This window comes from Canis lupus, chromosome 16, assembly GCF_048164855.1.
Source record: "Canis lupus baileyi chromosome 16, mCanLup2.hap1, whole genome shotgun sequence".
In the NCBI taxonomy this organism is placed as follows: domain Eukaryota; kingdom Metazoa; phylum Chordata; class Mammalia; order Carnivora; family Canidae; genus Canis; species Canis lupus.
The window spans coordinates 58,014,568-58,031,037 of record NC_132853.1 but is presented as its reverse complement, the minus strand read 5'-3'; the positions used below and the strand labels follow the sequence as shown (position 1 = coordinate 58,031,037).

At 43.3% G+C, this 16,470-nt stretch overlaps 1 protein-coding gene across 6 annotated transcripts in view; it reads right to left on the bottom strand.

Moving 5' to 3' along the window:
- Window positions 1-16,470, bottom strand: part of TNRC6C (trinucleotide repeat containing adaptor 6C) — a 153,102-nt gene that overhangs the window by 18,398 nt on the left and 118,234 nt on the right. For 5 of the 6 annotated variants that reach the window (XM_072781752.1, XM_072781756.1, XM_072781757.1 and 2 more), the window contains 6 exons: window positions 10,823-10,965; window positions 9,193-9,342; window positions 7,616-7,762; window positions 5,713-5,832; window positions 2,057-2,140; window positions 1,578-1,809 (listed from right to left, as the gene is read on the bottom strand). In XM_072781752.1, the coding sequence (XP_072637853.1) occupies window positions 1,578-1,809; window positions 2,057-2,140; window positions 5,713-5,832; window positions 7,616-7,762; window positions 9,193-9,342; window positions 10,823-10,965 (876 nt within the window). The remainder of the gene's footprint in view (window positions 1-1,577; window positions 1,810-2,056; window positions 2,141-5,712; window positions 5,833-7,615; window positions 7,763-9,192; window positions 9,343-10,822; window positions 10,966-16,470) is intronic. The other variant, XM_072781755.1, reaches the window with a different exon arrangement.

The following is a 16,470-nucleotide window of genomic DNA, read 5'->3' as shown; positions in this document are numbered from 1 at the left end:
CACTTAAGGTGAACACAAGCTTTCCCTTCTCTGCAGCACTGCCTATGAAGGTTTTCATTATTCTATGCCTGATCTTCCCGTGTGGATGACAAATCCCAGCAGTCAAGAGACAGCAGAGCAAGGAGACTCTGTGTAACCTCTACACTCAATGTGGGGCTTGAGCTCACAACCCCGAGAGCAAGAGTCACATGCTCTACTGACTGAGATAGCCAGGTGTCTTGCTACTTATTTTTAATACATTTATAAGTCTAATGTGAATATTATAAAATATTATCAAAATATTTTTCATCCAATTTTGAAGAGCCACTCTACTAATGCTTTCATGTGTGCTAAGGAAAAATCCTTAAAAGGAGAGATTAGTGTACTTTATTCTCCAAAAATAGGTTGAGAGGCCAGATGGACACTAGAAAGCTGAAGCAGAAGTGTTTTAGAGTAACAGACAACAGAAACTGTTTCTGAAAGGACTCCTAAACATGTCTCACAAAGGGCACTATCCTGAGAACTTCACGTATTAATTCAATCTTTAAAGGACCCCATGAGGTAAGTATCTCCATTTTAGAATTGAGGCAGAGCCAGTCAAGCAAGTCACCCAAGGAAGTGCTGAGCCAGTCCTGGTGGAGCTGGGACCTGGTGTGGTGGGCATCTCCCCAGCCAGACCTTAGTCACCAGACTGTCCTCCTCTGTGCATATAAAGGGCTGTGAGCAAGGGGCAATGAGAGAGGGACAGGATGATCACATTCATCAGGTTCATATTATGGACATATCACATCAACTGCACGTCAAGAGAATGTGGTCGTACGATTTATGGCTCTTTTCAGGGCAGTATCATGGAAAGAGGACCATCAGCCAGTAGCAAACTCACTATTATGCAACTCTGGCTTTTGCTCCTTTGGATATTTATTTCCTGGGTTTCTGGTTCCCTTTGTCCTGTAGCTTCACACTAACAGCCAACTGACAGACAAGCCTGAGAACTTCTACCAGTTTCTGGATTCTTACGTCAAATTGTTTCACACGTATAATTGATTTACTGACATATACCTCCCCATGACATTTCCTCATTACTAAATGCAGTTACATCACCTGTAACAAATCCCTCCCGGCTGGCTTGTCTGACCTGGAAGGCAGCATCGTTTCTTTTGTCGACCTGAGGGTTTCATGTGTTGAGCATGCTTCCTACAGGTCAACACAGTCATATGGATTTGGCAGGCTATACAAACCATCTTCTACACTACAGGATGTGTATGGACAACTCCTCTGCTTTCCAAGAAGTCTCTGATTTGTAAAAATCTAAAACCTTTATTAGTAAAACCATTATAAACTCATCCCTGCAGTTAGGTTGGAGGATGGTGGCTGCTAAAAAAGCATAAACCAGGAATAGAACAAACTGAGTCAACAATAGAAATAAGGGAATTCTGGGGCTTTCACTGGTGCTACTTTAAAAGATTTTATCCTGGAAAGTATGGCCATAGCAGAATTTTGCTCTTCGGAAGAACGGCCGGTGCTGCCCCCTTACCAGGAAGCCCCAGCAGAGTGCCAGCCTGTTGTGGGGAGCGGTGGGTCCCACCGCCGGGACTCACCTAGAGGGTAAGGAGCAAAGGTGCTGGGTGAAGACTGCGGCTCTTTGGTCTGCAGGTCAGGCAGGCCGGGGGCCTGGGGGTGGGGGGGGAAGCTGTCCATGGACGATTTGCCTGCAGAGGGGTGCAGAGACAGGTGCGGCGGGGGCGGCGGCGGCTTCACGAGCAGGGCCTGGGCCAGCTGGCGCTGGTGCTGCTGGATCTGCTGCTGCAGGTTAGTGATTGTGCGCGCAACCTGATGGCAGAGATGTGAGTTGGAAAAGGTTCCAAAGTGGCGCCTGTTACTTGTCTGCAGACCCAGGGCATTCACTCTCTGCTGGCTGGGCCAACCTGCTCCCAAGCCAAGGTGACCCCGAGACTGCTAAAAGGGGAGGCTTAGCAAGAGAAAAGTCAATGACAACGTAATAGTTTGCCATTTAGCATCTTCAGATCAGGGAAGACGAGAGCTAGGGGTCCAGCTATACCCCCCAGGTGATACCTACTTGCTGCTCCTGTTGTCTCATAGGTCCGGAAACATTACGCTGAGCCTGTAGCATCTGCTGCTGGATTTGTAAACGTTGGTATGCCTGTTGACACAGAGTTAAAATATTGTAAGAAGGCCATCAATACATGATTCAACTTTTCTATTTGAAAAAAGAAGAGAGGGCGGCCCTAGTGGCGCAGCGGTTTAGTGCCGCCTGCAGCCCAGGGTGTGATCCTGGACACCCGGGATCGAGTCCTACGTCGGGCTTCCTGCATGGAGTCTGCTTCTCCCTCTGCCTGTGTCTCTGCCTCTCTCTCACTCTCTCTGAATAAATAAATAAATAAATAATTAATTAATTAAAAAAATAAAAAATAAAAAAAGAGAGAAAGAGAGAAAGAGAGAGAAGAGCCAAGATTCTTGGTCCCCCTTACCATACTGTGGTTTAAGCAGACTGTGAGGTGGAAGCATTTTTTAGAAAGAGAAATGTTGGGCAGCCTGGGTGGCTCAGCGGTTTAGCACTGCCTTCAGCCCAGGGTGTGATCCTGGAGACCTGGGATTGAGTCCCACGTCAGGTTCCCTGCATGGAACCTGCTTCTCCCTCTGCCTGTGTCTCTGTCTCTCTCTCTCTTTCTGTATTCTCATGAATAAATAAATAAAATCTTAGAAAGAGAAATGTCTTTCCCAAACCCTTCTAGCGTATAGATTTTTATAAAGTAATTCAGTCAGTACCCCTGCTTAGTGTAGGTAATGAGGTTTGTCAGCAAATACTTCTCAGTTAATGAAGAGATAATTCTTCTGCTTGAGTCATACAAACTAAAAGGAAAAAGAAATGATGGGAAAATGAAACACTCTTAATTCTTAAGTAATATAGATGAAAGTTGTCCAGAATGGCTCAGATTGTGGCAGAATGGCAGTGACTGGCCATTCCAGACAATCACAAAGCAGTATGTATTCAAGGCTTGTGAGTGCCAGGGACCCATGATGATGTCCTCTGACAGCAGCCTAAATCCTGGCCTGTGGCACTACTGGCACAGGCCCTGCCTGCCCAGCGAGCTTAAGTGGCTGTGAGCACCTCTGCACACCCATGCAGAAGTTTCATCATCTGGTCACTTCGAAATACTGGTTGCCTCTCATATATTATTTTCTTATAACATGGAATTTTGAGCATGTGTTTAGCAAGAGGATTTATTAAAACAGGATCCAAATAAAGGTAAAGACTATACTATTAAAAATGCCTCATTAATCTCTAAATTATAGAGGAATAAAATATTCCACTTAAGTGAATCTTTAAAGGCCCTAAAACTTAACTTCAGGATACACCAAAACCTTATTTTACTAATTATTTTGAAAAAAAAAAAATTAAAAACAATATGCACAGTTTGTAAAACCATATATTAAACATAATTCAAGATTTTCTTGAGATGGCTGCAGCTTTCATTTTGTTTTGTTTTGTTTTTTTTTTTTAAAGGACACTGCGAGTGGTGGGCTGTGGAGGAATTGAAACCCTCATGCGCGGCCGGTGGAAATGTAAAACGTGGGCAGCCCAGGTGGCTCGACGGTTTAGTGCTGCCTTCAGCCCAGGGCATGATCCTAGAGTCCTGGGATCGAGTTCCACATCAAGCTTTCTGCATGGAGCCTGCTTCTCCCTCTGCCTCTCTCTGTGTGTCTCTCATGAATAAATAAATAAAATCTTTAAAAAAAAAAAAAAAAAGATTTTCTTGCTTTTTCTGCCATCTTTCTGTGCCGCCACAATGGTGCATGCGAATGTCCTGGCAGATGCTCTGAAGAACATTAACAGTGCTGAAAAGAGAGGCGAAGGCCAGGCTCTTACTAGGGCCATACTCTAATGTCACAGTTCAGTTTCTAATTGCAACCATGAAGCACGGTTATATTGGCAAATTTGAGATCACTGATGATTTTTAAGAGCATTTGTTTCCAGGGCCTGGGGCTTCACTAACTGGAAAACTGGACCCTCAAACTTGTGAGTCTAACAGCCAGTAACGGGTTAGGGACAACAGGGCCCAGGGCTCTCCTGTAAGGAGAGCTTTGGCATCAATGCTTTTGTCTATCAGCTGGGAAAATTGTGAACCTCACAGGCACAGGTTAAACATGAGTGGAGTGATCAGCCACAGATTGGATGTACAACTCAAAGATCTAGAAAAATGGTGGAATAATCTCCTGTTCTGCCAGTTTGGTTTCACTGTGCTGACAAGCTCAGCTGGCATCATGGACATGAAGTAGCAAGATGAAAATGCACAGGAGGGAAAGAAAATCCTGTGATTCTTTTTCTGGAGATATAATATATACATGCAAATAAAATGCCTCAATGGAAAAAAAGATTTTCTTGATGCCTTTCACACTATAGGGGTCAATAAAATTTACCATATAAGTAAGAGATTCTAGAACATCAGTATGATAACTATGTCTCAGGTCAGAATATAGCCATGTCTTCAGTGTTATCAAGGAGCAGAAAGCTATTTTCCTCTATAACAACATATCTACATAATATGCTTTCTAAATATGTACCTGAATTTTACGGTTGTTTCTTTCTCCATCTCTGAGGTTAGGGGTCTCTGTTGCTGTTGGTAGTAAAAGCAATAATCCTGTGGGCTTGAACCACCTATTCATGGCACTTTCAGGTCCTGGGAAATCTTACCACCATGCTGCAAGGTGTGCCCCCCACCCTGTCTCCCATTTTATGGACCAAGAAACAGCCTCTGAGAGCCTAAGATGATCATGGCCCCACTTTCTGAGCTCTGTGTTCTCCCTGACACCACAATTCGTCTCAGAGCACTTTTCCCCTCCCATCCCATGCTGCTACTTACTGGAAAACTGGACCCTCAGGCTGGTTAGACCGGAGTCTTAACAGCCAGTAAAGGGTTAGGACCAACATGGCCTGGGGCTCTCCTGTAAGGAAAGCCTTGGCATCAATGCTTTTGTCTATCAGAGGCCTTTTTTCCCTTCCTTCAGGATTCCTGGTCATTTTCTAGGAGATGAAGTTGCTCGACAAGACTTCGAAATAAAGCAGGTGTCAATATTTTACAGAAAGGTCTTTAGTGTATATAAATCAGTATGCATGTAGAGATATGGTGGCATGGCATTTTATGGTAAAAACAGTTAGATGTTGAAGACTTAAAATTTAAGGTATGTTAAATTGTAAAACTTTCAAGATTAGGCTACATCAGCCTTTCTTAACAGGTGTTGTGAGAGAGAATTAAACCCTAATCTCAAAGGCATCTACCATATGTAATGAAGTAACTTCTCTTTCAAGCTTCCAGAACAGTCTTTATGTGAACCACCTTTGAAGAATTTAGATAGTTGTCACTTGAATGAATTTCTGTGTTCTCTCTCTGGTTCTGATAGGAAACTCTGGATGAGAAAGGCTAGCTGAGAGCCCAGGCTGAAGGACATGCCTGCTGTTAGGGTCTGGGATGCTCTGTGAAGGGGCCAGAGAATTCACAAAGCTGAGGAAAAACACCCGTAAGTGCAAAACTTCCTAATTTTTTTTTTATAGTCTAAAAAAATTTATGAATGTCTAAATGACATTCCCTGACATTAGGAAAGCATGGCATCAATGACTTTTATTGGTCAGTGGCTATGTCACTGGCATAGCTACGGAAATGTCAGTGGGTACTTTTCCTGAGTTCTCGAAGCTGAAAGGATCTGCCCACTTACCAGCTGCAGCTGATAGAGCTGGTTCAACATCGTCATATGCTGAGGATTGATTGGCGAGGTCAATAGTGCAGGGTTGAGACCAATGTTTTTTGCTGCAAACTGCAAAAGCTGTGCTTGAACCTGTTGAACAGAAGACAGAGTATCAGGCACACGTGTCCCTATTGAAATGGCCACCAGTCTAGGCAGTCTTTGAAGATGCAGAGCTGATTAATCAGTGACAGTTATACTTGTCTTAAGAATTAACTTCAAAAGCCATTAAAAAAAACTCATGAGCATTTTGCCATTAGTAGTTCACATGCTTCTGTGGAAAATAAGGAAGGAAGGAGAGAAAGAGCCTTCCGCCTCAGAATATTTTATCATGAATTAAGATGCTAGGGCTCTGGGTGACTCCTGTTGAAAACTGATATCACATTCTGTTATGTGAAAATAAACAGGCATGGCTCAAGGACTTGAAACAGTGATTGTGGGGTCTCCACCCAGGATGGGCTCGGGAAGTAGTCTACACCTGCTCTGCCAGCCCTGACCTGGACATCAGGCTGCTCTCCCATTTGGGGGGGTGGGGGGGGCTTCGACTGGAATTTACTGCTCTGAAACCATCCAGGGCCTGCTGTCAGAGATTTTGATGTTTTCCACTATGTACTATGTGTCCTTATCACAATATTTATGCAAGATGATTTTTTAGGTAGCACGTGGAAGGGCATCTTTTACTTTAATAATTATTTACTGTGTATCAGAAAACTGACTTTTCTATTTATGGTAGATATGTAAAGTTTTCTATTAGAATAAATTAATTTCAGCAGGCAAGTCATTTGAAGAAAACACGCTATGTAATAAATAGTATAGGTCATGTGGGGGCACGAGGGTGACACATGCTTTGCTGGGTGTGGGAAACCTGCTGTCACCCAGGCCCAGCTCTGTCCCCAGGCTTGGATAGTGGGACATGAATAGATGTGTTGTGTGATTGGGAAGGGCTGTGGCAGAGCGTCCTGCAGGGCCACACAAGAGAAGCAAACACCTGTCCTGTCTAAGCTTCTGTACTCGGAGGTCTCTGGTATAGCAGTTCACCTTGTATCATGATGAACAAATTTAACTATTATTTTACCTACATTTCAGCCATGTCAACTCACAAACCTGGGATCAACCAATTGTGGAGGGATAACTCCTTCCAGCTAATTCTATAACTTATCATTAGTATTATTCAGTATTTTTAGAAGGGATGAGGACTGAAACACTGTAAGGAAAAACTCAGTCTGAAGTATAGAATTAAGGAATGTTCCATAAGTAAATGATATTGACATGAAAAAATTCCATATGCTTTAGAGCTATGCAAAATAAGATATCCTTTTCCTTCCTTTTGTTTGACACTTTTTAAAAAAGAATTTCTGTAGGCAAAAGTGGTCTAACACAAAGTAATGAACTTAACTAAGGAGTCTGTAACATATTAATACACATTCTATGACCTATGATCACATGCAGTTGGCCACTAAGGCATCCTTAGGGCCCTGATTGCTCCTGGGTGCTCCCTCACATAGGGAGGGCTAAGCCATGTTTCAGCCAGTTATCTCCCCTCCTAGCCAGGACAATTCATCAGGCTCAGCTGAATATATTTGTCAAGGCCAGGACAAAAATCCCATCATGGTGGCATGTGAGGCACATCTTTTCACCCGGCAACACCGCTCCTGACAGGAGGACAGATCGCTGGCTGAAGAGCAGTTCTGAAAGTGCCTCCTGCAGCAGGAGGACAAACGGACAGGCTGAAAGGACTGTCTAAGTAACACCAGGAGGCTCCTCTTGGGTGTGGGTAAGTTCGCTCTCACTTTAAAGCAGTGCCATTGCTGAGGCACAGACACCACAGGATGGCCACTGGGTCCCCTGACTCAGAGTGCATGGCCAAGGGTCGGACCTGAGGGGATAGAAACGGAGGCACTTGAGCACGGAGGCTGGGCTGGGAGGAGCTCAGAGGCTGCACGGGGGGCTGCGGCGGCTGTTGCATGGTCCTGGCTTGTGCTGCTCCGCTACTGCCGAACATACCCAGATTGCCACTCGGTATCTGCGGGGAGACAGAAGGGCCAAGTGGTTAGGGAGCTGGGCGATGGAAGGGCCCTGGAGGAGGCTGTGCTCTCCTAAATGTGACAGCAAAAGCGTACCAACTTCTACCAAAGTGAATTCATAGTAAATGGTGCCATTCAGACTGGTCCCTGATGACAGTCAACCCGTGAAGCTGGCCTATGTTTTTAAATCACAGAGGCCACAGAGTAGGGCCAGTCAGAACATGTCCTCAAACCAGGCTATCACATCTGAAGACATGACCACCACATAGCACGACGAATAGAAGCAAAGCATAGCTACTGGGCTGCTCAACTTTCCTCAAAGGGTATGTGCAGTGAGGTAAGGAGTGGTAAGGGGTAGAGATTACAAACCCGAAGACACCAACATTTTCAGTGAGGAAACAGAAGAATAATCTCAGCCAAAGCTGAAGCTGAATAACTAGACAAGTCTAGGTAGTTACCTTTGTGCTAAATATAATCAACACGTTTTTCAGTATACCTTCTGCTCTCCTAGAGGAAGTTACCTGATGGACACTGAGCAGCAGACCCGCCAGGTGGGCTAATTCCCAGCTCCTGCCTGCCAGCTGGTGAACCATCACATGGCAAAAGCCCCGAAAAGCAGGTGGTACGCTGAGTTACCACTAGGGTTAGCAACCTAAGACGGCGAGGCTTGTGCAGATGGGGATGGCACTGGGAAGAGGTACCACTGACTGCTACCCTGGGAGAAGAGGCACACTCAGGGCACTGCTTAAAAAGATGCTTCAAAGGTGGGTGCATGTCAGCCTCATGTGGGAGGAAATCCATAAAAAGGACGTCCTATAGATGGGAAAAGCATGAGTGGCTTGCATGTCACGTCTTCTAGGGGGATGGGGAGAGACAAATGGCATGAAGCAGCAGTCAATACAAACTCTCAGTCCTCCCTTCTGTGACACCTGTCAGGGACTCACTTTCCCTGCATGTCAAAGACAGGGAAAATGCCTCAATGTGGCTCTCTGGAAACCCCCAAGATATTACCTCTATTTCAGGGAGCAAGGGGATTGAGTGGTGTTTTCTCACAGACCAGTGTATGTAAGGTCTGGATTGCCAGGAAGAAGGATGGCATCACCTGGATCTATGAAGGGATTTGGCAACTGAAGACCACTCTGCAGGATGCACCATTTAAAGCAGCAATATGTTAGCAGTGAGAGCACTGAACTCAGGTATGAGTTTGTTAGGTGTAAAAATAAATAAAATTCTATTTCCTAGAATATGGTTCAATTTCAATAACTAGATTCAACTTTCAATACTTGTACGTCACTTGAAGGGAAATCCTTCTAGATTTCAGCTACCTTTATAAAGGTATTAGTTAAAAATCAGAGAGTATAGGTCCCAAACACATTTTTTAGAGACAGGTGAAACTGAGACTACACTGCCTCTCTCCCCACAGCCTTACCTGTCTAGAAGAATTCAAGTTTTGCATGCCCAGCCCTGAGGCAATCCCACCCAGGGCCTGATTAGGGAGTGCACTGTTTGAAAGGGGGAGCTTCAGGCTTGGTGAAGGCAAAAACGGTGAAGTCGTGGGCTCTTCCACTAGGCCGCCGTCCTGATTGGAGAAAGAAAGGGTGAGCTGTGTGCAGTATTCGTCCGCAGACAAAGCACAAAGCAGTTTCCCAAGGACATATAAGGGGATGTGGATGAATAAAGAATTAAAAGATCAAAAAAGTGTGGATAACAAGAGAATGGAGAAATGGGCCAAAGGAAGAGGGGAAAAGAAAAAGAGAAACAGGATTAAGATGCTGCTCCCGTTTTAACAATTAATTTACAAACACAATCATTAGTTTATAATGGGCTCAGACCCTGCCCACCCCGCCCAGGGGCAGGGCTCAGGAGAAGGACGAAATAGTAGCTGAAATCTTATTTGGAAAACACTTTACAACTGCTTTCAAATAAATAGGCTCCTTTCTTCATTACTAAGGCTCTGGGTAACATTCAGCTGTTTTTGACCTACCAACAGCAATTTCACATGGTTTAATCCAATAATAAGGTGAGTTATAAAGCAGAGAGAACCTTACTCTCTTTTATATTATTAAGGTCACATTACAGGTCAGGCCCTTTGCAAATTTATCTCCTCTAACTTCACAATAAGTGTGTAGTATTATTCTTTTTTTTTTTTTTCCTTTTTTTGGGGGTATTATTCTACATTTCAAAGTTAAGGAAATGAGTCAGGGTCTCACACTTAGCAAGTAAAAATATAAGATATCAAATTAAATAGCAATTTCACTAAGCATCCTGGATATGAACCACACCACAGCAGGGTGGGGGAGGGCAGGGCTTGACCCTCCTTCAAGGCCCTCCCCCACCACAGCTTTCTGCAGAGGAGTGTATGGCAGAGGACAATGTTTATTTGTGAGCAGAGATGAAGTTTATCTCTCTCTCCAGTAAACCATTCTGTTCTGATTTTTTTTTTAAAACCTGTCCTTTCTTGCTTCAATTTTATTTTCAAGATTAACATTTTGATTGAATTTCATGGGATGCTGGTCTCCCCCTTTTGAAGTCACACCAATTTGGAGAGGGAGCATCACTACATGACAATCCTGAAGGGACTGAACCGGTGTGTGGACATGTGAACCACCCTGGGGGCTTCACTCTCTGAAGTGGCCAAGCAGGGCCGGCTAGATACGGGTGCCTGCGCCCAACCACTTCTAGTTTCTTTTTCTGAGATTAAATGTGTAACACATCATTTCAGTCCGAAGAACAGTGCATATAAAATAAGACCGTAAAACAGAAATTTGATAACCCCTGTTATTAGACAAATTGAAGCAGATAACCCAGCCAAGTTCACCCACTAAAATGAAAAAGCAGTTTTTAATTTCAGTATTTTTTACCCCTAGTCACATCGTATGAAATACAATACTTTCTCTTCTGAGTTAAACATTCATATATATATTTTTTAAACTGGATAAAAGTCACTTAAATATTGCAATCTGGCAAGTATTTAACCCAGCTTGTGTTAAGGACACAGTAAAAATGAAAAATACCTGTTGTTAAAAACCAACCAACCAACAAACCACCCGAGTTCACACCTTGTCAAGAAAGGTGGGGCGGTCCCCGGAAGAGTCTTTGGAGACTGGTGGGCGGCAGCCAAGGGCTTTGGTGACCACTCCATTGTAGTCGGTCACTCCCAGTCCACGCTTGTCCACGTCCACCTTCTTTTCCAACAGGGCGCCTGTACAACAAACAGAAGCAATGCTTACACCCAAATGCCCAAGGAATGTCAGTCAGGGGTGCCGAGCACAAGATGGGCGCCAGTTGGAGCCTTTAACCCCATGAAAAATGGAGAGGCTGTGGTGTCACTCTTGCAAGCCTCTGTCAGTTTGTAACCAGGCCCTGCTCTTAGCCCTGCTCTGGCTCCTTCCCCTCCAATCACACCTGCCACTCTGCCCCTCTGGGCCTGCCCTTCCTCCCCACTGGGAGGCACCCCCTTCTTCACACAGACCTTCCCTGATCTTGTTTAAAATGGCACTGCTGAACCCTCACAGCCATTGGTTTCCATTTCCTGCATCCCTGTGAGCTGCAAAGGCTCTCTTCCACATACTGTAGACACAATATCATATAAAACAGACACAGTTTTTGTCCTTATGGGCTCTTGGGCTAGTGATTGGTTTTGTGTGGCCACCTTTGCCTTTGTGCTGTTTTACAATTCTAACAAGCTACAATGAACTTCTTCCAGTTCTCACGGATTGTCACATCTGTCCTGGCGGCTTGTATCACACATTTTGGTGCCTGCACATTAATTATAAAGTTGATCCTCATCATACATGGATTCTGTGCTTGTGAATTTACTGGCTGGCTAAATTTATCTGTAGCCCTAAATCAATAACTGGCACTTTTGTGGTCATCTGTGGACATGCGGAGGGTAGTGAAAAATCTTGGTTGCCTGAACACACTTTCCTAACTCAGGCCAAACAAGATGCTCTCTGCTTCATACTCAGCTCTTCTACAGTAACAAATATCCCTTTGTGGTCTATTTAGTGCCACATTTTCCACAGTTTTGTGCTTTTTGTTGGTGACTGCGGTGTTTCAAATGAACCCCAAGTGAGTGCTAATATGGTCTTTTGGGTTCTTGCGTGCAAGAAGGAAGTCTTGTGCCTGATGGAGAAAATGTGTTAGGTGAGTGCTGTTGAGGCACGAGTTACAACGCTGCTGTTCAAGTTCAACGTGAGTGAATCAGCGATCTGGTTTGTCCAGCAAAGGAAGAGCAGCATTGTAACTCAGGAACCCAAGAGACCACACTGTTAGCTCTTTCTGAACACTCTTACAAATATACCTACAGTGTGTGATGAAGCTACGGAAAGGATGGAAAAGTGGCTTTTTGGATGACAAGGTGATGACTGATTTTTTTGTTTGTTTAAGTAGGCTGCATGCGCAGCATGAAGCCCAACACAGGGCTTGAATTCACAACCCTGAGATCAAGACCTGAGCTGAGACCAAGAGTCGGATGCTTAATGGACTGAGCCACCCAGGCACCCCAAGATGGTGACTGATTTTAAGAAAGGTGTAGCAGAGAGCACTACAGTATAGATGGCCAAAGAGATTTATGGTCAAATGACCCAGGGTCAGGAAAATGCTACATCTTTCCTAGCTAATGTTTTCCTATAAAGAAAAAAATATGGCATATAGCTATTTGTGAGAAATATGTATTAAGTAAGGTGTCTTTAGATAGAAACACACACAAAGCAAGGTTATGTACTGACTGGTTAACAAAAATGCTGTGGCCAGAGGCTTGTGGGAACTGGATCCTATATTTCCTGGGAATGAAGAACAGGAACCAAATGCATTTTACAGGTGAATATTTAACATACTTATTATTTTATTTACTTATTTTTTAACTGAATAAATCTGATGTGTAACACTGTATAAGTTTAAGGTGTATGTGTAACTTTGATGCATCTGCATATTGGTAGCATAGTTACCTGGTTACATAATTTATACTACATTACTGTCTGTATTCCTCACACGGCCCACTGGATCTCTGTGGCTTATGTACTGCTTGTTACAAATCTGTACCCTGAAATACCACCACTCCCCACCCTCTCCAACAGCCCCACTCCCCAGTAACACCATTCGCTCTCTGTGCTGTACAGGTTGAACTTTGATAGATTCCATGTGTGAGCAGAATGAAACAAAACCATGAAATACTTGTTTTGGCTGACTTTGCTCACTCAGGATCAGGAACTTAAGGTTCACATTGTTGCAAATGGCAGGACATCTTCCTTTCTCACAGCTGAATAATGTTCCACTCTGTGCATGAGCCATTTCTTTCTTATCCATTCACTCGTTGATGGGCATTTGGGTTGTTTCCCTACCTTGGCTATTGTGAATAATGCTGCGATAAACAAAGAAGTGTGGATATCTTGCCAAGATCTCATTTTCATCCTCTGGGTATATGCCCAGACCTGGAATTGCTGGATCGTACAGTAAGTCTACTTCTAATTTTTTTGAGGAACCTCCATATTGTTTTCCATACCAGTTGGACAAATTTACACTTCTCCCAACAGTGCACAAGGGTTCCCTTTTTACCACATCCTTGCCAGCACCTGTTGTCCCTGGTCTTCTTGACAGAAGTCATTCTGACAGGTGTGAGGGGAGATCTCATCGTGGTTTTGATTTGCATTTTTCTGATGATGAGGGATGCTGAGCATCTTTCCATGTGTCTGTTGGTCATCTGATATCCACTTTGCAGAAATGTCTATTTAGTTATACTACCTACTTTTTAGAAAGTTTTTATTTATTCATAAGAGACACAGAGGCAGAGGCAGAGGCAGAGGCAGAGACATAGGCAGAGGAAGAAGCAGGCTCCCTGTGGGGAGCCCAATGTGGAACTCAATGCCAGGACCCCAGGATCCCAACCCAAGACCAAGGGAGACGCTCAACCACTGAGCCACCAGGCGCCCCTCTATCTATTTTTTTTTCAGACTTTTTTATTGTTGTTTTAGTTAACTGAGTTCCTTTTTTTTTTAAAAAAAAGGTTTTATTTATTCATGAGAGACAGAGAGAAAGGCAGGCACAGGAAGAAGCAGGCTCCTTGCAGGGAGCCCAGTGTGGAACTCAATTCCAGAACCGGGATCATGCCCTGAGCCAAAGGCAGATGCTCAACCACTGAGCCACCCAGGTGTCCGAGACAGAGTTCTTTATATATTTTGGATATTAAACCCTTATCCAATATATGGCTTACAAAATATTTCTCCCATTCTCTAAGTGTTTATTATTTCTTATGCTGTGCAGAAACTTTTGAGTTTGACATAGCCTCATCAGTTGATTTTTCTTTTGTTGTTTGTCCCCAAATTATTGCCAAGACCAATACTAATGGACTTCTTCAAGTTTTTTTTCTACAAGTTTTATGGGATCAGGATTTTTGTTTAAGCCTTTGATCCATTAAGAGTTAATCTTTGTGAGTGGTGTGAGATAGGGTTCCAATTTCATTGTTCTGCACACATTTCTCCATTTTCCTCAGAACCATGTGTTGAAAAAACCATCCTTTCCCCACCGAGTATTCTTGGCTTCTTTGTCAAGTATTATGTTGACTGTATCTGCTGGGATGGATGGATGGATTTATTTATTTATTTTTTAAAAAGGTTTTATTTATTTACTCATGAGAGAGAGAGAGAGGGAGGGAAAGAGAGAGAGAGAGAGAGAGAGAGAAAGAGAAAGAGAAAGAGAAAGAGAGAGAGAGAGAGGCAGAGACACAGGCAGAGAGAGCAGGCTCCATGCATGGAGCCTGACGTGGGACTCGATCCTGGGTCTCCAGGATCAGGGCCTGGGCCGAAGGCGGTGGCGCTAAACCGCTGAGCCACCTGGGCTGCTCTCTGCTGGGATTTAATTCTGGGCTCTGTCCTGTTTCACTGGTTGATGTGTCTAACTTTTTTTTTTTTTTTTTTTTAAATAAGCTCAAGGCTCAAAATGGGGCTTGAACTCACGACCTGAGATCAAGTTACATGCTCCACTGACTGAGCCAACCAGGTGCCCCACATGTGTCTATTTTTGTGTCAGTACCCCATTATTTTGATTACTGTGGCTTTGCAGTACAGTTTGAAATTCAGAAGTATGATACCTCCAACTTTGTTCTTTCTCAGGACTGCTTTGGCTATTTGGAGTATTTTGTAATTCCACACATGTTTTAGGATTGTTTCCTCTATTTTTGTGAATGCCTTTGTTTTGTTTTTAAAGATTGTATCTATTTATTCATGTAAAACATGGAGAGAGAGGCAGAGACATAGGCAGAGGGAGAAGCCGACTCCCCGTGGGGAGCCTGATGGGACTTAATCCCAGGACCCCATGATCACGCCCTGGTCTGAAGGCAGACACTCAACCACTAAGCCACCCAGGTGCCCCTGCCTTTGGTTTTTTTGATGGGGATTGCAATTAACCTATAGATGGTCTTGGGTAATACAACCATCTTAATAATATTCGTTTTTTTTTTTTTATCTGTGTACATGAGACACCTCTACATTTGTTTGTGTCTTCTTCAATTTTTCAGCAATGCCCTGCAGTTTTCATCGTGCAGATCTCTTTATTTCCTTGGTTAAATTTATTCCTAAGTATTTTATTGTTTTTGATGCTATTGTGAATGGCATGGTCTTCTGTCTTTTTCAGATGTTTCATCACTAGTGTAAAGGAATGCAACTGATTTCTGGATGTTGATTTTGTATCCTGCCACTTTACTGAAATTGTTAAGTTTGTTTTTTTTTTTTTTTTTTTACTGATTCTTTGCAATTTTCTATATATAGGATCAAATCAGCAGCAAATAATGAGAATTTGACTTCTTCCTTTCCAACATGGATGCCTTTTTTTCCCCTTTGTCCTGCCTAATTGCCCTGGCTAGGACTTCTGGTACTATATTGAAGTGGAGAGAATGGGCATCCTTGCCTTGTTCTTGATCTTACAGGAAACACTTTCAATTTCTCTCCACTGAGTTAATGTCAGCTGTGGGTTTGTTGTGTATGGCCTTTATTATGTTGACATATGTTCCTTCTATACCCAGTCTGCTAAGGTATTTTTTTTTTTTTAATCATGAAAGGATGCTATATTTTGTCAAATATTTCTTCTGCATTTACTGAGAAGATCACATGATTTTTATCTTTCATTTTATTGATGTGATGTGTTACATTTATTGATTTGTGTTATGCTGAAGCAGTCTTGCATCCCAAGTAATCCCACTTGGTCATGGAATATAATCCTACTCATGTGTTGTTGAATTCAGTTGGTTAATACTTTGCTGAGAATTCGTGCATCTCCATTCACCAGGGGTATTGATTGATAGTTTTCCTGTGGTATCCTCATCTGGTTTTGTATCAAAATAATGCTGGCCTCGTAGAATAAGTCTGGCAGTGTCCCCTTCTCCTTGATATTTTGTAAGAGTCTGAGAAGGACTAGTATTAGTTCTTCTTCAGTACTTGGTAGAATTTCTTCTAGTGAGTCATCTGGTCCTGGAGTTATCTGTGTTTTGATTTACTGGCTCAATTGTGCTCTCTCTCTCTCTTTTTTTTAGACATTTATTTATTTGAGTGAGAGTGAGCATGAGCAGGGGTGAAGAGCAGAGGGAGAGGGAAAAGCAGACTCTTTCCTGAGCAGGGAGCCTGACGTGGGGCTCAATATAAGGACCTTGGGCTCATGACCTGAGCTGAATGTAGATGCCTAACTGACTAAGCCACTCAGGTACCCCCAAACTAAA